The 22,773-nt window shown below is 45.2% G+C and overlaps 1 protein-coding gene across 2 annotated transcripts in view; it reads left to right on the top strand.

Moving 5' to 3' along the window:
• The first annotated feature begins 5,959 nt into the window (after positions 1 to 5,959).
• Positions 5,960 to 22,773, top strand: part of il1rap (interleukin 1 receptor accessory protein) — a 33,741-nt gene continuing 16,927 nt past the window's right edge. Inside the window, exons 1-4 of one of the 2 annotated variants that reach the window (XM_065960286.1) lie at positions 5,960 to 6,740; positions 11,337 to 11,422; positions 17,040 to 17,235; positions 22,651 to 22,734. In XM_065960286.1, the coding sequence (XP_065816358.1) occupies positions 6,739 to 6,740; positions 11,337 to 11,422; positions 17,040 to 17,235; positions 22,651 to 22,734 (368 nt within the window). In that variant the 5' untranslated portion in view covers positions 5,960 to 6,738. The remainder of the gene's footprint in view (positions 6,741 to 11,336; positions 11,423 to 17,039; positions 17,236 to 22,650; positions 22,735 to 22,773) is intronic. The other variant, XM_065960287.1, reaches the window with a different exon arrangement.

Raw genomic sequence — 22,773 nt, 5'->3', positions numbered from 1 at the left:
AATGATAAAGGTATCTTACTATCTGATCATTAAGGAAACATGTTGAAGTGCTGGCTTCTCTAACAACAATGCAGCAGCCAGTATGTCCTCCTTCTAACTTTAGATTCTGCTCCTGAATGCTCTGGATTTGTTTGGACCAGAGAAGGTAGGCGCTTTTAAGACACGCCCCACTTTTGGACGCCCCTCTGTTTGTCAGATATGAGAGCAGTTATCAGGTCAACAGGTGTTGCAGCGATGGAAGCGGTCAAGAGAAGTGGTTCAGATAGAAGTGATTGTACCCGACCTAAAAAGCCTCTGCATGTTTCTAATAAGCTCCACGAGCAGAAACGTGCTCAAACTAGGATCAATATTGGAGATGCTTTTGAAAAATGGAGAGAGGTTAGAACACAGAAAGGTTTACAGACCCATGCAGAGCTGGATAAACACTGAAGCTTCAGAGTCCACCACATGGTGACCTGAGTGAGCATCCACTCTAGAGAGGAGGGGGGAGACAGCTCTCTATGATGTTTAGAATTTAGACTGCAGTACCCATTTTAAACACTAGGGGTCAGAGTTACAAACTGCTCCTTTAAATCAGAAGTTGAGCAGAATTTGACATTCAGTTGAGCGAAGAACAATTTATTGGATATTTAAAATGTTGACTGAACAGATATTTAATCCTATAAGTCCTGAATGTATATATGTCAGAAATGAGACATTTTTCACACTTGACCCTGAGGGGAACAATCCTTAAAAAAAACATAATTAAAGCATCGCATGATGACACATAATGGATGTCCTGTGATTGGCTACGGGCAGATTCTGGGTACTCTGGTGTGAGAAGATGGCTGCAGACCACGACCCAGCGCAGTGGAAGCACACACATTGAATAACATGAAAACATATCAGCTCAGGACAGACCGAACACGCGTCTGGTGTCCGTACGTGTTTCTCACAGAGACGAGTTGCCAGCAAAACCGCCGTTTTCCTCAGGTACAGCACAGTTTTGAATTCAAACAGCAAGTAAAGTTCTCTCAGCTTAAGACAGTACAAGAATTCAAAATAAAAGCCTAACAATTTGTATTTTTCAATGCAAAATTATGGAATTTCAACATGTGAAAATCTTTATTTACAATTAGTATAGTCTAAAAATAATCATCCATCAAACTTTACATTTCTCCAGAATATGTTTGGTTATCATTATGCAACATCGCCTTGTTGTGCATTTATCCTCCCTGAAAATCTCTAACATTTGCTGCTTTGGAGAATGACATGGCAGTAGGAGCCACAGGTCGGATCGGGTGCTTTTAGGATTGAAAAGTAAGAAGTGGGTTTGTACCTGTGACTCGTTTGTGTAAAAATATAAAAAAGTAAAAAAGTCCAGATCGTTGTAGATTTATTAAACCAAATATGAAAAAAGATATTTCTAAACAAAAGGTCCAAAAGTGATGATTATATAACGATGACAGTCAACAGAAACTATTTCAAACTCATTCACCCTCTTTGTCTTGACTTCCCGCAACCCCAAATGCACAGGTAAACATAAAGTAAGCCACGCCCACTGCTAATTACCGGAAATAATAGAGAACAAACCATGTGACATATTTTTGTAGGCCGACCCTGAAGTAGCATCACCATGGGGGTCTAAAGAGAATCCTCCTCTGGGATGTTTTCATTGGATTTTGGATCGTTGCAGAAAATAATCTCTGTGTTAAACACACGTTTGTGAAGCGTAGGCGTTTTGTTCAGCAGGATAATCTTCACAGATGAACGCCATTTTTATGATGTTTGAAGAGTTAATGTGGCCGACAGAAGTAAAAAGCTAACGTTATGCTACAAGCTAACTACACCACGGTGGGATGATTGTGACATCACTAGCGTTATGCTTCAGACGATCTCCGATAAACTAATCCACGTAGTTTAATAAATAGTTTACAAACATAATATTCACCTGAACCTAAAGATTAAACCTACAGGAGACATCTCCAACTAGTGAGAGAGTTCCCGCCCTCTGTGTCCGGCGTGATGACCTTTAATGTCCCCGACAACCGCTGTAGTCACATTTAGCCGCTTGTTAGCAACCGCCTTTTTAAAGACGAGTAAAAACTTCAAACTTCACAAGTGGAGGTATTACCTAACGTAGTTTATGTGCTCTAACAAAACACCAACATCTCTTCAGCTTGTGTTAACCACAGACCTTATTTCAGGCGTCTAACCACAAACACATTCAAAATCCCTGTTGACTTTTAGACGTTAGACCCCGTGGCGCTCAAATGCTAACTTACTTCCTGGTTTTAGGACTCATTCCTGTGGCGCTCTATAAGAAACCCATATAAGGAGCTAAATTTAAAAAATAATCAACCAAGGTAAAACACTCATCATGGCTCCTACACGTGTTTTCTCACCTCCTCTTCCTCCTGTGAGTACGGAAGCCCTAAGAGGACATTCATCCACACGTTCATTTACTCCCACAAGTCAGCGTCAGTCTTTTTGTCGAGATCTTAGTAAAGTAATTATCACAGGAAAGTTAATGTTGACGACATCCTGAGATAACGAGATAAATAAGAAAACGTTTAACGACTCACTATCACAGGAAACCAGAGTCAATTCAAAAGAACGTCTGCATGTCCTCTTCTGTAAATATGAAGTGAAGAGTTTGCGGCCGGGTCACCCTTCACTCTGCGTCTTTCTGTGTTTTATTAAAAGCTCGCTGTCCTTCCTGAAGTGAAAACACGCCGAGTCGTTCAGACGGGTTAAAAGCTTGCAGAGCGTCCGTCCACTCTGCCTCAGCAGAAAAAACACTCAGCGGCTGGTTTCCACTTCACAGACGAGTCGGACGCTCTGATGTCTTAAGAGCTGCTCCACCTCATCCATCTTTAACGAGGAGACACAGAAACACGGGCGCTGCGCTGAAACCCTGTAAGTGACATCAGGAGGACGAGAGACGAGAGGGGGGGGGGTCTGTAGCGTCTGCTTGAAGCTGCAGAAATGTTCCACTGATGACAGACGGCTTCAGGAAGTTAAGACATGACGTCACTTACTTTAATGATCGATCAAAACGAACTGAAGATTTCAAAAGAACGATTTCATTAGAAAGTTGTGTTGGAGACGAGCTCTGAAAGAGATCCAGACCAACAATCCAGAGGGACCTTCAAGACCTCCACCTTTACCTTCATCCCTCCACCTTTACCTTAATCCCTCCACCTTTACCTTCATCCCTCCACCTTTACCTTCATCCCTCCACCTTTACCTTCATCCCTCCACCTTTACCTTAAACCAAGGAGCTACTACTGCCGCACTACCCTTCAAGAACATTACAGTCCCAGAATGCAGGCCTGCTAGTGGTACCTACAGTCTCTAAATGTACTATGGGAGGTAGAGCCTTCAGTTATCAGGCCTGCTCGTGGTACCTACAGTCTCTAAATGTACTATGGGAGGTAGAGCCTTCAGTTATCAGGCCTGCTCGTGGTACCTACAGTCTCTAAATGTACTATGGGAGGTAGAGCCTTCAGTTATCAGACCTGCTCGTGGTACCTACAGTCTCTAAATGTACTATGGGAGGTAGAGCCTTCAGTTATCAGGCCTGCTAGTGGTACCTACAGTCTCTAAATGTACTATGGGAGGTAGAGCCTTCAGTTATCAGGCCTGTTCGTGGTACCTACAGTCTCTAAATGTACTATGGGAGGTAGAGCCTTCAGTTATCAGACCTGCTCGTGGTACCTACAGTCTCTAAATGTACTATGGGAGGTAGAGCCTTCAGTTATCAGACCTGCTCGTGGTACCTACAGTCTCTAAATGTACTATGGGAGGTAGAGCCTTCAGTTATCAGGCCTGCTAGTGGTACCTACGGTCTCTAAATGTACTATGGGAGGTAGAGCCTTCAGTTATCAGGCCTGCTCATGGTACAGTCTCTAAATGTACTATGGGAGGTAGAGCCTTCAGTTATCAGACCTGCTCATGGTACAGTCTCTAAATGTACTATGGGAGGTAGAGCCTTCAGTTATCAGACCTGCTCATGGTACAGTCTCTAAATGTACTATGGGAGGTAGAGCCTTCAGTTATCAGACCTGCTCGTGGTACCTACAGTCTCTAAATGTACTATGGGAGGTAGAGCCTTCAGTTATCAGGCCTGCTAGTGGTACCTACAGTCTCTAAATGTACTATGGGAGGTAGAGCCTTCAGTTATCAGGCCTGCTCGTGGTACAGTCTCTAAATGTACTATGGGAGGTAGAGCCTTCAGTTATCAGGTCTGCTAGTGGTACCTACAGTCTCTAAATGTACTATGGGAGGTAGAGCCTTCAGTTATCAGGCCTGCTAGTGGTACCTACAGTCTCTAAATGTACTATGGGAGGTAGAGCCTTCAGTTATCAGACCTGCTCGTGGTACCTACAGTCTCTAAATGTACTATGGGAGGTAAAGCCTTCAGTTATCGGGCTCCTCTCCTCTGGAATCATCTTCCAGCCGGGGTCCGGGAGGCTGACACAGTCTGTATTTTTAAGAATAGACTTGAAACTTTCCTTTTTGATAAATCTTATAGTTAGTGCTGGTGTAGACCAGCTCTTAGTTATGCTGCTATAGGCTTAGACCACCGGGGGAACTGGCACCTTGAGCTCCTCTCTCTCTCTGTGCATATACAGTACATCATATTACTGCATGTATCTATCTGTAAATCTCAGTCACTAACCACCTACTTTCCTGAGAGCTCTTGAGCTCTCTTAGGCTCCTCAAGATCGTTGGTTGACGGCCTGCCAGAACAACCCCCCCCCCTTAAGCTTTTTGTAACATAACAATGAGTGAGGTCTTTTACCTGCTTTTGTAACATAACAATGAGTAAGGTCTTTTACCTGCTTTTTGTAACATAACAATGAGTGAGGTATTTTACCTGCTTTTTGTAACATAACAATGAGTGAGGTATTTTACCTGCTTTTTGTAACATAACAATGAGTAAGGTCTTTTACCTGCTTTATGTAACATAACAATGAGTGAGGTCTTTTACCTGCTTTTTGTAACATAACAATGAGTGAGGTCTTTTACCTGCTTTATGTAACATAACAATGAGTAAGGTCTTTTACCTGCTTTATGTAACATAACAATGAGTGAGGTCTTTTACCTGCTTTATGTAACATAACAATGAGTAAGGTCTTTTACCTGCTTTTTGTAACATAACAATGAGTGAGGTATTTTACCTGCTTTTTGTAACATAACAATGAGTGAGGTATTTTACCTGCTTTTTGTAACATAACAATGAGTAAGGTCTTTTACCTGCTTTATGTAACATAACAATGAGTGAGGTCTTTTACCTGCTTTTTGTAACATAACAATGAGTGAGGTCTTTTACCTGCTTTATGTAACATAACAATGAGTAAGGTCTTTTACCTGCTTTATGTAACATAACAATGAGTGAGGTCTTTTACCTGCTTTATGTAACATAACAATGAGTAAGGTCTTTTACCTGCTTTATGTGACATAACAATGAGTGAGGTCTTTTACCTGCTTTTTGTAAAGTGTCTCGAGACAACACTTGTTATGAGTTGACGCTATACAAATAAAAATTGATTGATTGATCCCTCCACCTTTAACTTCATCCACCTTTACCTCCATCACTTCTTTTTACAGAACATTTTCTTTTTTAATGTGAGTTTGAAAATAATCTGAGTTTTAATCTGAACTGAATCAAAACAAAGAAAACCAGTCGGAGTGTTTCATCCTGAACAAAGAGTTCATGATTTATCATCAGCTGATTCACTGAACAGGAAACATCTGGAAACCCTGAGTGAGCCTCTGCTGTACTTACAGCCTGACACCACCAGGGGGAGACACCACACCAGGAAAAAGGTTTTGATGTCAAACGACTGCAGCATTAGTGTGTGTGTGTGTGTGTGTGTGTGTGTGTGTGTGTGTGTGTGTCCTCAGTGATCAGACAGTGATCAAAGGGTGCGTGCTGTAGGGAAATCACACTGACCGATGTCGCAACATGAGAGGAGGAGGAGCGACTACCGGAATACAGTCAGCCTCCACTTCCTACTTAAATACACAAACACACATTAACTCACACACCGCTCACTACTGCTTCAACTTTTATTTTTTTAACGTTTTCTTCTATTTAAACGCAGATCTGTGACGTCACAAAGTTTATCTGAACTTCTGAGAGTCTGTTCAAGCTTCAGCCAGTCTGTCTGCCTGTCTCACGTCTCTGCTTTGGTTCTTCTAGCGCCTAATTGCAGCTCTCTCTCTCTTAACTTTACATAAGTTAATTATCGCGTGAATTTAACCCGGGCTCGTTAATTAACGGGACAGCCTCCTCGCGCTCACTTGGAAGACTTCCCGGACCTGCAGGGACCGACCTCGGTGCACCGCCGCCGTTAGTCCTGGAGATTTACAGCCGTGATCGAGCCCTGACACCGGGCCGTTAATCATCAGAGCCCCGCTGCTCCCGGTGCTAACCGGAGGGTGTGTGTGTGTGTGTGTGTGTGTGTCTGTGTGTGTGTGTGTGTGTGTGTGTGTGTGTGTGTGTGTGTGTGTGTGTGTGTGTGTGTGTGTGTGTGTGTGTGAGAGACTGTCTCTCACCTCACACAGTAAACACAGACAGACCCGGGATACCCCCACAGCCCCGTCCGGGTGGGTTCTTGTGCTGCCCCGCCCCTTTCCCGGATCAGGTCCGCCCGCCTCCCGGGACACAGCTCACATCTGCAACCCGGAGCGGTCCATCCCACCCCGGTCCCGGACTGACACCGAGCAGACCTGCCCGACCTGCTGTTAATGTGAGTAAACCTCCTGCTCTGCTCCTCTTAATCCTCTGTTTTCTCTATGGAGTCTGGTACGGAGCTGCTTTGTTCTGGATGTGAAATGAATTTCTTAGGAATGAAATGTAGTTCTGTGTTTTCATTCAGAGTCAGTCTCTTTGAGTGACAGCTCCACTGAACATCTCCACTTGATTACCCCCGACATCTCCCACGCGTTTTCCGTTAACTCGTCACGAGAGTCCTCGATGCGGATAGTCGTTTGAAAATGTCTCAATTTATTGATTTTCGGAGATTCTCCCCTCAACGTACAAACTGAGGGTAAAATGACACGTTGCCATGAATCATTGACATGAGAGCTACATTTCGGAAAACAAATACTTCACCAACATGCTTTTACTCAACGCATGAGTCACTCTGACAGTCTAAACGAGCCCGGACACAGCTCGTCATCAAAGTTCACATTTGTGAAGATAAAGTGTTGAATAGTGTGTGTGTGTGTGTGTGTGTGTGTGTGTGTGTGTGTGTGTGTGTGTGTGTGTGTGTGTGTGTGTGTGTGTGTGTGTGTGTGTGTGTGTGTGTGTGTGTGTGTGTGTGTGTGTGTGTGTGTGTGTGTGTGTGTGATATATTCAGGAGATTAAGATTTGAAATGACCCGTTTTGTCTGCTCTCAGTGTGTCACTTAGCAGCGTCAGTGTTCTCCATCGATCCGGCCTGATAATCAGATTATCGTCAATCAGATCAGTTTGGGGACTCTGCAGTGTTCAGCAGAAAGCACTGCAGTCCACCTGCCTCTTCATCATCCTCATCCTCATCATCATCAGAGTCAGACATCTGCAGTTCAATGAATACTGGACAGAGACAGTGTGTGACAGTTCCTCTCTTCTAATCATCACTCGTCTGTTTTTTAATTAAAAGCAGAAATAAGAAACGTCTCCTGGCAGAAAGACTCGAGTAGTCTGAAGAGGATCTAATGAACTGACGTTAGTCAGACGAGAACAGAACTTCTTATTAGATCAAACTTCAGAATAAAAAAACAAACAACATTTGAGTCATCAGAGCCCGACTGATTATTCAGCCTGACGATATTATCACATCAGCTGTTTTTATCTCTGATAGGTGCAGATATGACTCGATATATTCACCAGTCAGAAAGCATTTCATTTGAGTTTCACTATTACACCAGGGCTGCACGCTGGTGTAGTGGTTAGCAACTCTCTGTGAGGAGGTTCCTGGTTTGAATCCCCGTCCTTCAGGAGTCTCTCTGTGAGGAGGTTCCTGGTTTGAATCCCCGTCCTTCAGGAGTCTCTCTGTGAGGAGGTTCCTGGTTTGAATCCCCGTCCTTCAGGAGTCTCTCTGTGTGGGTTCTCTCCAGGTACTCCGGCTTCCTCCCACAGTTGGTTGTCTCTGTATGTCAGCTCTGTGATTGGCTGCTGAGTAAAGAGTCCATCAGTATTTACTCATCCATTCATAGACATTCATACACCGCTGACGAAGCAGAGGGAGCAACTTGGGGTTAAGTGTCTTGCCCAACTCTCTCTCCCTCTCTCTCACATCAGACATGTAGCTGCTGGGGATCGACCGACTCTACCACTGTACAGCTCCTCCATCCTCTGTCTTGTGTAGAGCGTCTCCATCGTCCAAAACTGCCAATATTCTAGCTTGCACAATCTTTTTTCTATTTTGCATGACTTACTCCAATAATTAAATGTTATTATGAATTAAAAACTAATCCGTTCATTAATCGATGAATCAACATTTTTCTGATGTAAACTAAATGTTGAGATAGTGAATTCAGTCTGTCAGCGATGATGATGCTGAGTGACGATCAGAGAGACAAACTGCTGACTGTTTGTTTGAAAGCTTCTGTAAATGAATAATCAGCTACCCAGAATCCTTTGGGGCCAGGCAGGGAGGGGGGGGGGGTGAATTGTCATTGCCGTACCTGTGGCATTTTACACACCATATAAACAGGGTGTGTGTGTGTGAGATGGATGGCCTTGTTGAGCAGCTCCTGTTCTGTATGTCCCTCCTGGGATCCCCTCCCTCTGCCTGATCGTCCACCATGACACATTATCTCTCCGTCTGTCTGCTCCAGCTTCTCTCCATCTCTTCCTCTTTAAATAAAACTCTCTCTCTCTCTCTGTCTCTCTCTCTCTGTCTCTCTCTCTCTGTCTCTCTCTGTCTCTCTCTGTCTCTCTCTCTCTCTCTCTCTCTCTCTCTCTCTCTCTGTCTCTCTCTGTCTCTCTCTCTCTCTGTCTCTCGCTCTCTCTCTGTCTCTCTCTCTCTCTGTCTCTCTCGCTCTCTCGCTCTCTCTCTGTCTCTCTGTCTCTCTCTCTCTCTCTCTGTCTCTCTCTCTCTCTCTCTCTCTGTCTCTCTCTCTCTCTTGGTCTCTCTCTGTCTCTCTCTCTCTCTCTCTCTCTCTCTGTCTCTCTCTCTCTCTTGGTCTCTCTCTCTCTCTCTCTCTCTGTCTCTCTGTCTCTCTGTCTCTCTGTCTCTCTCTCTCTGTCTCTCTGTCTCTCTCTCTCTGTCTCTCTCTCTCTCTCTCTCTCTCTCTGTCTCTCTCTCTCTCTCTCTCTTTCCTCTCTCTCTGTCTCTCGCCCCCTCTCTCTCTTTCCTCTCTCTCTTTCCTCTCTCTCTCTCTGTCTCGCTCGCTCTGTCTCCCTCTGTCTCTCTCAGTCTCTCTCTCTCTCTCTGTCTCTCTGTCTCTCTCTCTCTCTTTCCTCTCTCTCTCTCTCTCTCTCTCTCTCTCTCTCTCTCAATAAGCTTCATTTAAAAATATTTAATATGTAAGGTTGTCAGATTATTTGATTCTTTGACGCCACATGTTTTATCTAATCTAAATCTAAAAAATGTTTTTTTTTAGATTTTAAAGGGACCAAAGCTTTAGAAAAAAAAAAAGAAGTCAGATTTCCACTCATACTTTCAGCAAACTGCCACGAGAAAAAGAGAGAGGGAGAGAAAGAGAGAAAGAGAGAGAGATTTGTCTAAATGGCACAAATGTTTTGGCAACATTCAATTCCATAATTTTGCTAACATCACGTTAGTTGGGCGTCAGCAGCTGAGTTATATTCAGTCATATTTATAACCGAGAGAGAGAGATAGAGAGCACTTTTTAAATTGAATAAATAACTTGGCAACTTATTTGTCCCATTTAGAAAGCGTGCAGGAGTTTTCCTGTGGATTCAAAATAAGAAATAACCCAATATCAGCTATGTAGGACATCTTTTGTTTTTACTTTAAATGTATAAAAGTGTAAAAAAATCAAGATATCATGACATCACTTAGTTTGTAAAGGTCACATATCCTCCTCCTCCTCTTCAGTTTAAATAAGTCTCAGAGCGTGTGTGTGAAGTTTCTTGTTCTAAATCCACTCTGATCCTGTATTTGATCATGTCTATAAACTCCTCTATTTCAGCCCTGCTCAGAACAGGCTGTTTCTGTGTCTGTACCTTTAAATATGTAAATGAGCTGTGTCTGACCACGCCCCCTCTCTGGAAGGGCTTGGGTGTCTCAGTCTTTCTCGCTCCATGTCCTATTGTTTACGGTGAGAAGGCAGACTCAGAGGGCAGAACAAACACCTAGCTGTGGGAGTGTCACCCACCTGGGGGAGGGGCTACTGCCCTTTGTGATGTCATGAAGGGAAAATCTCCAAACAGCCTGTTAGAGCACACATTTTCTGAAAAGTGGAGCAGGCAGAAGACGGAGAGGATGGACTCTTCTCATCATTGGGGGGTTTGTAGACGGACTAGAGACTCATGTTAGAGTTAGAGGAACATGGAGAAGAGGATTTTGAATCTGAGACCTTTAATTTAAACAGTCGGAGATAAAACGTCACGTTTCTGTCTGTCAGACATGATTAGATTTTTTACATGAGGAGTATTGTTCACATAAAGAGAAGAAGCGAGAGCTTAAGAGAGGTGGAGGTCATTGTCATCCCTCCGTCTCATCTCCTTTAACGAGCGGATTAATCCCACCTCCACCCGTTAAACTCTGCTGCCGCTGCAGATCTGTGGAGGGGGAGGGGCTTAACATGTACAGGCAGGACGAGGAGCAGGTTACAACGAAACACAGACTGATCTTCACTTCCTCTCTGAACGCTTCCTGAACTAAGAGAGAGAGAGAGAGAGAGAGACAGAGAGACAGAGAGTGAAGAGAGAGAGAGTGGACAGAGAGTGAAGAGAGAGAGTGAAGAGAGTGAGAGAGACAGAGAGTGAAGAGAGAGAGAGAGTGAGAGACAGAGAGTGAAGAGAGAGAGAGAGAGAGAGACAGAGAGAGAGTGGAGGGAGAGAGATACTCTACCATCACACACTGATGGTAGAGTCTGCTGTGTGTAACAGCAATTGGGGGAGCTGTGGCTCAGTGGTAGTCAGCCGTCTCTCAGACCCCCAGAAGGTCGAGGGTTGGATCCCCAGCTCCTGCAGCAACAAGGCCGATGTGTCCTTGGGCAAGGCACTTAACCCCAATCAGAAGACTAGAAAAGAAATAAACAAGCTCAAGTCCATTTACAGTTTATTTATTGTTGTATGACTCCAACAGCAGAACCTTTGAATCAAAACATCACATGAAAAGAAAAGTAATGATCCCTCATGTTTACACCGTCTCTGTCTGTCTGCAGGGCGACCTTCATCTCCACCCTCGCCTTCCTCTTCATCGTGGTGCTCGGGGTCACACCAGCTGTCAGTCAGTCGAGCGAGCCAACAGGTAGGTTTGTGATCAGAGCAGAAATCAACTTTTACGTCTGAGTGGTGAAATTCTTGTTTTTGACCTTGAACGCTCAAAGGTCACATGTTCTGCACATTTCCTGGTTCCTACATGCGGTGGTGGATTTTCTTCTTCAGGTGAAGGGAATTCAAAAGAATATAAAAGATGATCCTAATAATGTGTTCTATCTCCAACATTGTGAAACTGTGAGATGGAAAAAAAAAAAAAAAATTCTTCTTGTTCATTTGGTGCGACTCTGCAGAAAGCGGGGTTAATTAAAAGCCGAAGCCCTCGCCCCGTGGGACGAGGAACGGATGGTTCCGGAGAGAGGAGGCTCATTTGTAACTCTGTCTGAGTGTGTGGGGGCGCAGAGGAGGGGGAGGGGCTGGTGGACGATGGGAGGTCGGTTTGGAGGAGGATGGATGCAGTTGATGGGATGTGGGTGAATAACATTATCTCATATTGAAAGAATCCTTCGGGGAGTTTTTGGGTTTATTTTACCAACAAGCTGCAGAAATATATTCATGAATATGTTTAATGACCCGTAGATTCACTTGTGCTCACATATCTTCAGGCTCCGGGGAGTTACATACATCTAAAACCTTCAGGATTCAAAAAAAGTACAAACCAGTGAGTAATAATAGACTTCATTGATTTTCTGCTGCAGTACTGTGAATGGCCACTAGGACACATTAGTGAGAAAGACGCCTCGATGCAGAACGATATGTCAGTGTTAAAATGTGGCTGACTTACACTTCAGTGTAACGTTAACACCTATTTATACTTTTTACTGTTTGTCTCTGTTTTGTAAAAATCAAGACGGGAAGGTGCCACAGCACATGATCAAGGTCTGACATACTTCAAAAATACCTGAAGCCAGGGCTGTGTCCAGAGGGGAGGCATGGGGACCCTTAGAAATCTGATTGGCCACCCCTGTGATTGGCCTTTTGCCCAGTCAGAGGCGGGGCTTGTATTAAAACCAACTATTAGGAAGCGTGTTTTATATAGAAGCCTGCAGGAGATTGTTGGACCCACAGCGGGACGTTGTGGATGGATGGATAACAGGAGTGTGAGGAGGTGGAGGGGGGGATGTTAGTGCTCGGGGAGGATTGGGGGGAGGGGGGAAGGGGGGAGAGGGGGTGAAGGTATTACTTGAGGATGGATGGATGGAGAGTGAGGGAGCAAGAGGAGGTGGATGGATGTTGGAGAGGGTTTTAATAGAAAGACTAATACTCCATCTGGTGAAACCTGACAGGTCAATTACCAACACACACACACACACACACACACACACACACACACACACACACACACACACACACACACACACACACACACACACACACACACACACACACACACACAGACAGTGTACAGAGCCTCCATTAATCCAGCGTTCAGGGTTCAGATCCCAAAGGAGCCAGCAGGGATGAAACTGTCCTGCACTTAAGGGTCTCAAACTGAGGCTCTGGACCGTAAAAAGGCCTCTGATTCCTCTGCAGATTCACGTTAGTTCAGAGTTTCTGTTTTTGGTAATTTTTCATAAATTACAGCTGCTTCAAACTGTTGTTGTTTACGTACTTAAACATCCTCTATGATCAGTCGATGTCTGAAATGTGAGAGAAAGAGCACCGTCTACGTTCCAGTACCCAAACATAGACTCGATTAGCGACCAAATGTTACCAACGTTTTGTAAAATGTAGACAGTGTGCAGAAGTGTGTTTGCAATCTTTGGTAATTAAAAAAGAAATGGACGAGTACTTCATGTCTAGGCCTTTTATTGTTGATGCTGTGGTGTCACAACAGGTATTGAAATTTGTGCCGTTATTTTGGCCCGATCCACATCGTCCACTGAGGCATGCCTTACAGTCACGGACCAATCAGCTGCTCTCGACCGGTCGGATGATTTTCTTTTTGGTCATATTTGATATTTGTCTGCAGTTTTTATTTCTGATTGTGCTTGCACAAATAAACTGATAGACAGCCTCCAAAATCACCATGGCAACAGCAGGCGTGACTGTTTAATCTGTATTCCCCCCCTTCCAATCATGAAAGAAACGTTGGCAGGAAATCTCTGCAGACCTCCAGCTGACTGAGTGTTCGTGTTATGATACAGCTGCTTGTTAGCTCGTGTTTGTCTGGGATGCTGAGTGTGAAGAGGAGAGTGTTTGTGTATTTGAGCCATGCAGATGAGAGAACTAAAATACACATATATCTGACTTCAACTTCCGTCTGGAGTTTTCTCTTGACAGTTGTGAATGCTCCGTCCTGATTTCACTCGTACAGTGTGAGCGCTCAGGTTGTGATTGACAGTCGTGAGCAAATAAATCTTGAGCTTTGGTCGTGCGTCTCATACGATTCAGTCGTACAGTGTGATCTGAAATTCCGGCGCAACTTTTATACAATCCTACAGCGTAAGACATTTCAAAGATAATTTAAATGTCAACTTTGAGGATTGAGGTGGTTTTTGAACTTCTTGAGGTCCTCTTGGTAGCGTCAGTGGGCTTTTAGGGGGATGCTAACATTTTGAGGGTTTCAAAAGGGTATGCATCATTAACTTCGTGGTCCTTTTTAAATGATTGTTTTTGTTTTTACATTTCTAAAGTTCTTTGGCACGTCCGTTTTTGGAGTTCTTCTGGGAAGATGTTGGCGGAGCGGCTTTGAAGAGGATGTGATTTCATTGATGAGTCACCTGATTCTGTTTCCTCGTTTTGGTCCTCCAGAGATCATTCAGTAATCCTCACAGTCAGCCCGTCCTGTGGTCTGACTTCAGTGTATGAAGAAGTCTGACTATCATTAGTCATCACTGTTATTACCACGTAGTGAACAGTCATCATCTTTATCCTCCATCTAATTAACTCGTACATTATAAATGAGGACCAGCAGGAGGGTGTGGGTCTCTTTAAGACTGATTGATTCATTAAAGACTGACTCCTTGAGTCAAAGCGTTAGTCCATGTAATCAATTGGCAGGATTCATTCGGGGCTAATTCCCTGTGGAAAGACAAAAAAAACAATCTTAAGCGGTGCGAGCTCAGATGTGTCACACACCAGAGGCTTCATTTGTCGCCATTAGCAACAGAGAAATCAAAGCTTTCCATCGAACACTCTGCGGAGCTGCTGCACAGTCTTTTTAATTTACCATCTCTTCAAAAAGAGGCCTGCTTACATCACCTGCTGTCACCTGACCAGCACAGAACAACAGAAACATTAAGATGAACTGAGAGTTTGGAGTATTTGTGACCCTCTGAGAACGGGCAAAGTCTTCACCAGAGCGCCATCTTGAATGGAGAATCCTTATGCCTACACCGCCAGAATGAAAGTCTTCAAAACGTACAGACAGCTCCATTTATATTTGATGTGTCCGGGTCAATAATGCTGCCAATTGGGAAGTTAAGGGCAAGAAATTCATCAAAGCATCAGTAAGTACTAATTATCTACCATTAGCTGGTTAACATTAGCTAACGATGGTATCACTGCTCCGCTTTACATCTCTGAACTCCTGCACATCTACATACCTACTCGCACTCTCAGGTCTTCTTCCATTGAACTCACTGCACCACCCGCCCGCCTGTCCACCATGGGGGTCCAGGGCCTTCAGCCGCTCTGCCCCCCCCCCACCTCTGGAACTCCCTCCCACCACAAATCTGTAATATCGACACTCTCTCCATTTTCAAATCTCATCTCAAAACATCTTTTTAAACTGACATATTCAGTCTGATCATTCTCCACCCGTTCTCATAACTCCTTTACATCCTGTACATTTGTGGGTTTTTTTATGTTAATTTTATCGTTGTGTTGTTACCTTGTTGTTTTTTTATCTCTGCTCTGTAAGGTGACCTTGAGAGTTTTCAAAGGCACCTTTAAATAAAATGTATTATTATTATCATTATTATTATTACTGTCGGTCAGTGTTGTGGGACATTGAACCACTATCTCCTCCTCTCTTGGTTTTCTTTAAAACTTTACACATTCTATAGAAGAACAACCCGGCTCGTCTCCTCGTCAGATCGGTAGAAAGACTTTCTTGGCCGTCAGGTGGGCGGTTCCCAAAGTTTCAGAATGTTTTCATAAAGTTTTAAGGCAGAGTGAAGAGTTGTTTATGGGTAAGACCTTTACCCTTAGTATCAATATCCATTTAGATTTTCAAAGTTCTTACCCATGAACAACTCAAGACATCAGAATCAGAAATACTTTATTAATCCCAGAGGGAAATGTTTTTCAAGCTGAAATAGTCCAGGGTCAGACGGAGTGTTTGTCACTCAAAGGGAAGAGTTATAAAGTTTGATGGCCACAGGCAGGAATGACCTCCTGTGGCGTTCTGTGGTGCATCGTGGAGTGGGTGGTAGACATTGTCCAAAATGCAACGCAACTTAGTTAGCGTCCTCCTCTCTGACACCGCCGTCAGAGAGTCCAACTCCACCCCAATAACGTCACTGGCCTTGGCATGTGGGATATTTTCAGCATGGAGGTCAAAGATATCTCCAGTCTGTTTCTATGTCTAACTTTCACTGCACTGTTTGGTTATGTCTTCATTCAAACTCTTTCATTTTGTAAGTGCCTTAAATAAATGTCTTGAATGTGAAAAATGAAAGCAGTAGGTCCAGCCTCCTCTCAGATAAAGCCGGCCTCCTCTCACTGTCTGATGTCATTTTTCTGTAGAAAGCGTTCTTCGTGCAGCTCAGATGAGTTTCAGGGTTTTTAATGGAGCGGCCGCCCTCTATGCTCCAATCCTTTAATGAGATGGAAGTGTAATAACGTCCCTTTAACAAGGCCAGTTAACGATGACATCCACTAAGCTCTGTTTGATTCTCACATAAAAACTCTCAATCAGAGACGCATCAACAGCCTGGACCCGACCCAGAGAGAGAGAGAGAGATGTCCCCTGTCAGCTCACTCTATCATTAATATTATTACAGGTCCAATCAGTGAGATGTGTAGAGAGTGAGATGATAAAGGTATCTTACTCTCTGATCATTAAGGAAACATGCTATGTTGAAGTGCTGGCTTCTCTGACAACAATGCAGCAGCCAGTATGTCCTCCTTCTAACTTTAGATTCTGCTCCTGAATGCTCTGGATTTGTTTGGACCAGAGAAGGTAGGCGCTTTTAAGGCCCCCCCCACACGGCCGTTTTGGACGCCCCTCTGTTTGTCAGATATGAGAGCAGTTATCAGGTCAACAGGTGTTGCAGCGATGGAAGCGGGTCAAGAGAAGTGGTTCAGATAGAACTGATTGTACCCGACCTAAAAAGCCTCTGCATGTTTCTAATAAGCTCCACGAGCAGAAACGTGCTCAAACTAGGATCAATATTGGAGATGCTTTTGAAAAATGGAGAGAGGTTAGAACACAGAAAGGTTTACAGACCCATGCAGAGCTGGATAAACACTGAAGCTTCAGAGTCCACCACATGGTGACCTGAGTGAGCATCCACTCTAGAGAGGAGTGGGGGAGACAGCTCTCTATGATGTTTAGAATTTAGACTGCAGTACCCATTTTAAACACTAGGGGTCAGAGTTATACACTATCTCAGTTTATTTCTTTGCAGATGATACACAGAAGTTCATGGCGGATGGTTACGCTGCTGAATTACTAACCTTTACATTCTCCCTTCCCTCAGAGCCCATATGTTATGACTGGGGGGAGTCCAGCCAGGGGGCGGTCTCCATCGTGGACGGGGATGCAGGCTGGCTCTCCTGTCCTCTTTTCTCTCATCCCTCCGTCTACAACTACTCCTCCACGCAGAGCACCGGACACAACCTCTTCTGGTACCGTGTCCCCGAGGGTCACGATCTGGAACACCCAATCGCATACGGGTATGACCAAAGTTCTCATTGATTCTTAACCACGGACTGTTTATAAGAAGTGGAAGCTAATGCAACACGTTTTGAACCTGTATTTTTCCCAACGGCCACTAGAGGGCTAAACTTCAGTTTTTGACACTTCTGCGCCAGCGTCACTTTGAACAGTGGAGGTGGTCGCTTGGTTACTGTCAGGCCTGTTAAAGGTTAAACTCAGCTGCTCTGAAAAGAAATACATATTTTCAGGTTATTAGAAATCAACTCGAAAAGTTTGACTTTCAAGTAATTAATGTGAATCTTACAGGCCGGGGCGCGCTGGTGGTGCAATGGTTAGGGCGCGCGTCCCATGTATTGAGACTCTCATCTCGAGCGGTAGGCCCGGGTTCGCTTCCACCCGTGGCCCCTTTCCACATGTCATTCCTCTCTCTCTCTCTCTGGTTTCTGACTCTATCCACTGTCCTCTCTCTCTCTCTCTGGTTTCAGACTCTATCCACTGTCCTCTCTCTCTCTCTCTGGTTTCAGACTCTATCCACTGTCCTCTCTCTCTCTGGTTTCTGACTCTATCCACTGTCCTCTCTCTCTCTCTGGTTTCTGACTCTATCCACTGTCCTCTCTCTCTGGTTTCAGACTCTATCCACTGTCCTCTCTCTCTGGTTTCTGACTCTATCCACTGTCCTCTCTCTCTCTCTGGTTTCTGACTCTATCCACTGTCCTCTCTCTCTCCCTGGTTTCAGACTCTATCCACTGTCCTCTCTCTCTCTCTCTGGTTTCAGACTCTATCCACTGTCCTCTCTCTCTCTCCCTGGTTTCTGACTCTATCCACTGTCCTCTCTCTCTCCCTGGTTTCAGACTCTATCCACTGTCCTCTCTCTCTCTCTCTGGTTTCAGACTCTATCCACTGTCCTCTCTCTCTCTCTGGTTTCTGACTCTATCCACTGTCCTCTCTCTCTCTGGTTTCTGACTCTATCCACTGTCCTCTCTCTCTCTGGTTTCTGACTCTATCCACTGTCCTCTCTCTCTCTGGTTTCAGACTCTATCCACTGTCCTCTCTCTCTGGTTTCTGACTCTATCCACTGTCCTCTCTCTCTCTCTGGTTTCTGACTCTATCCACTGTCCTCTCTCTCTCTGGTTTCTGACTCTATCCACTGTCCTCTCTCTCTCTGGTTTCAGACTCTATCCACTGTCCTCTCTCTTTGGTTTCTGACTCTATCCACTGTCCTCTCTCTCTCTGGTTTCTGACTCTATCCACTGTCCTCTCTCTCTCTGGTTTCAGACTCTATCCACTGTCCTCTCTCTCTGGTTTCTGACTCTATCCACTGTCCGCTCTCTCTCTCTGGTTTCAGACTCTATCCACTGTCCTCTCTCTCTCTCTGGTTTCTGACTCTATCCACTGTCCTCTCTCTCTCTGGTTTCTGACTCTATCCACTGTCCTCTCTCTCTCTCTGGTTTCAGACTCTATCCACTGTCCTCTCTCTCTCTCTGGTTTCTGACTCTATCCACTGTCCTCTCTCTCTGGTTTCAGACTCTATCCACTGTCCTCTCTCTCTCTGGTTTCTGACTCTATCCACTGTCCTCTCTCTCTCTGGTTTCTGACTCTATCCACTGTCCTCTCTCTCTGGTTTCTGACTCTATCCACTGTCCTCTCTCTCTCTGGTTTCTGACTCTATCCACTGTCCGCTCTCTCTCTCTGGTTTCAGACTCTATCCACTGTCCTCTCTCTCTCTCTCTCTGGTTTCTGACTCTATCCACTGTCCTCTCTCTCTCTGGTTTCTGACTCTATCCACTGTCCGCTCTCTCTCTCTGGTTTCAGACTCTATCCACTGTCCTCTCTCTCTCTCTCTCTGGTTTCAGACTCTATCCACTGTCCTCTCTCTCTCTCTCTCTGGTTTCAGACTCTATCCACTGTCCTCTCTCTCTCTCTCTCTCTCTGGTTTCAGACTCTATCCACTGTCCTCTCTCTCTCTCTCTCTCTCTCTCTGGTTTCAGACTCTATCCACTGTCCTCTCTCTCTCTGGTTTCTGACTCTATCCACTGTCCTCTCTCTCTCTGGTTTCAGACTCTATCCACTGTCCGCTCTCTCTCTCTGGTTTCAGACTCTATCCACTGTCCTCTCTCTCTCTGGTTTCTGACTCTATCCACTGTCCTCTCTCTCTCTGGTTTCTGACTCTATCCACTGTCCTCTCTCTCTCTGGTTTCTGACTCTATCCACTGTCCTCTCTCTCTCTCTGGTTTCTGACTCTATCCACTGTCCTCTCTCTCTCTGGTTTCAGACTCTATCCACTGTCCTCTCTCTCTGGTTTCTGACTCTATCCACTGTCCTCTCTCTCTCTCTCTGGTTTCTGACTCTATCCACTGTCCTCTCTCTCTCTGGTTTCAGACTCTATCCACTGTCCTCTCTCTCTGGTTTCTGACTCTATCCACTGTCCTCTCTCTCTCTCTCTGGTTTCTGACTCTATCCACTGTCCTCTCTCTCTCTCTCTGGTTTCTGACTCTATCCACTGTCCTCTCTCTCTCTGGTTTCTGACTCTATCCACTGTCCTCTCTCTCTCTGGTTTCAGACTCTATCCACTGTCCTCTCTCTCTCTGGTTTCTGACTCTATCCACTGTCCTCTCTCTCTCTCTCTGGTTTCTGACTCTATCCACTCTCCTCTCTCTCTCTCTCTGGTTTCAGACTCTATCCACTGTCCTCTCTCTCTCTCTCTCTGGTTTCTGACTCTATCCACTGTCCTCTCTCTCTCTGGTTTCTGACTCTATCCACTGTCCTCTCTCTCTCTGGTTTCAGACTCTATCCACTGTCCTCTCTCTCTCTCTCTGGTTTCTGACTCTATCCACTGTCCTCTCTCTCTCTGGTTTCTGACTCTATCCACTGTCCTCTCTCTCTCTGGTTTCAGACTCTATCCACTGTCCTCTCTCTCTGGTTTCTGACTCTATCCACTGTCCTCTCTCTCTCTCTCTGGTTTCTGACTCTATCCACTGTCCTCTCTCTCTCTGGTTTCTGACTCTATCCACTGTCCTCTCTCTCTGGTTTCTGACTCTATCCACTGTCCTCTCTCTCTCTCTCTCTGGTTTCAGACTCTATCCACTGTCCTCTCTCTCTCTCTCTCTCTCTGGTTTCAGACTCTATCCACTGTCCTCTCTCTCTCTCTCTCTCTCTGGTTTCAGACTCTATCCACTGTCCTCTCTCTCTGGTTTCTGACTCTATCCACTGTCCTCTCTCTCTCTGGTTTCAGACTCTATCCACTGTCCTCTCTCTCTCTCTGGTTTCAGACTCTATCCACTGTCCTCTCTCTCTCTCTGGTTTCTGACTCTATCCACTGTCCTCTCTCTCTCTGGTTTCTGACTCTATCCACTGTCCTCTCTCTCTCTGGTTTCTGACTCTATCCACTGTCCTCTCTCTCTCTGGTTTCTGACTCTATCCACTGTCCTCTCTCTCTCTCTGGTTTCAGACTCTATCCACTGTCCTCTCTCTCTCTGGTTTCTGACTCTATCCACTGTCCTCTCTCTCTCTCTGGTTTCTGACTCTATCCACTGTCCTCTCTCTCTCTCTGGTTTCAGACTCTATCCACTGTCCTCTCTCTCTCTCTGGTTTCTGACTCTATCCACTGTCCTCTCTCTCTCTGGTTTCTGACTCTATCCACTGTCCTCTCTCTCTCTCTCTGGTTTCTGACTCTATCCACTGTCCTCTCTCTCTCTCTGGTTTCTGACTCTATCCACTGTCCTCTCTCTCTCTGGTTTCTGACTCTATCCACTGTCCTCTCTCTCTCTGGTTTCTGACTCTATCCACTGTCCTCTCTCTCTCTCTGGTTTCAGACTCTATCCACTGTCCTCTCTCTCTCTCTGGTTTCTGACTCTATCCACTGTCCTCTCTCTCTCTCCCTGGTTTCTGACTCTATCCACTGTCCTCTCTCTCTCTGGTTTCTGACTCTATCCACTGTCCTCTCTCTCTCTGGTTTCAGACTCTATCCACTGTCCTCTCTCTCCCTGGTTTCTGACTCTATCCACTGTCCTCTCTCTCTCTGGTTTCTGACTCTATCCACTGTCCTCTCTCTCTCTGGTTTCTGACTCTATCCACTGTCCTCTCTCTCTGGTTTCTGACTCTATCCACTGTCCTCTCTCTCTCTGGTTTCAGACTCTATCCACTGTCCTCTCTCTCTCTGGTTTCTGACTCTATCCACTGTCCTCTCTCTCTCTGGTTTCAGACTCTATCCACTGTCCTCTCTCTCTCTCTGGTTTCTGACTCTATCCACTGTCCTCTCTCTCTCTCTCTGGTTTCTGACTCTATCCACTGTCCTCTCTCTCTCTGGTTTCAGACTCTATCCACTGTCCTCTCTCTCTCTCTGGTTTCTGACTCTATCCACTGTCCTCTCTCTCTCTCTCTGGTTTCTGACTCTATCCACTGTCCTCTCTCTCTGGTTTCTGACTCTATCCACTGTCCTCTCTCTCTCTGGTTTCAGACTCTATCCACTGTCCTCTCTCTCTCTGGTTTCTGACTCTATCCACTGTCCTCTCTCTCTCTGGTTTCTGACTCTATCCACTGTCCTCTCTCTCTCTGGTTTCTGACTCTATCCACTGTCCTCTCTCTGCATTAAAGGCACAAAAAACCCAAAAATAAATCTTAAAAAAAAAAAGAAAAAAGAACATATTTATATGTTCAATCAGATAAAGAGACAGGACAACAAAAATATAAATAAAGCCCGGCGTACAGGGGACGAGTTCAGGCTGAGTCGTACAACTGATTTTGAAGTCGGTTAGAATCTCAGCCCGATCGTGCGTAATTAGTCTTCCATTGTACACTGAGGCACACCGGCTGACCACGGCCCAATCAGCTGCTCGGGACAGGTCAGAAGGTCTTCGGCCATGTTTGATATGTTAGTCATACCGCTGCACACACACACACACACACACACACACACACACACACACACACACACACACACACACACACACACACACACACACACACACACTTCCTATCAAAAGCTCTGGTCACTTCCTGTCAGCACTTCTGGTCTCTTCATCGCCTTCATCAGGGTCATGAGAAGCCAACGAGCCGAAACACCAGTAACATGGTCAGCTTTATAAATCTCCTGCAGAGCAGAGCTGATGTTTCTGTCTGAGGTGAAGTCCTGTCAGATGTGGAAACAATCCATTAATATCCTGTTCATGGTTTCAGTCCCTGCTTGATCTGCTGCAGTGACCTGATTGGTTAACAGCTCAGTTTAAGAGTTGAACACTGGTTCAGTTTATCAGAGTGGAGTTGGGGGATGGGCGAGCGACTGGACGATGAAGTGGGCGTAACGATCTGCCGTCACACACGATGTATGATGTGTTGGAGGCGAGCAGCTCGATTAGCGTCCCTGAACGCATCACAGTTTGTTCTAACGGCGTTCTGATTCAATCGTTTCTGATTTCCCGTGTTTCTCTCTTCAGCCGCAGATTCAGCAAAGACCGAGACCGCCTGTGGCTGCAGCCGGCCGCCACGGACGACGCCGGACTCTACATCTGTATGCTGCGGTAAGACACACACACACACACACACACACACACACACAC

The sequence above is a fragment of the Labrus bergylta genome, chromosome 11 (genome assembly GCF_963930695.1).
Source record: "Labrus bergylta chromosome 11, fLabBer1.1, whole genome shotgun sequence".
Lineage (NCBI taxonomy): Eukaryota > Metazoa > Chordata > Actinopteri > Labriformes > Labridae > Labrus > Labrus bergylta.
This window is presented reverse-complemented; position numbering and strand designations above follow the sequence as displayed.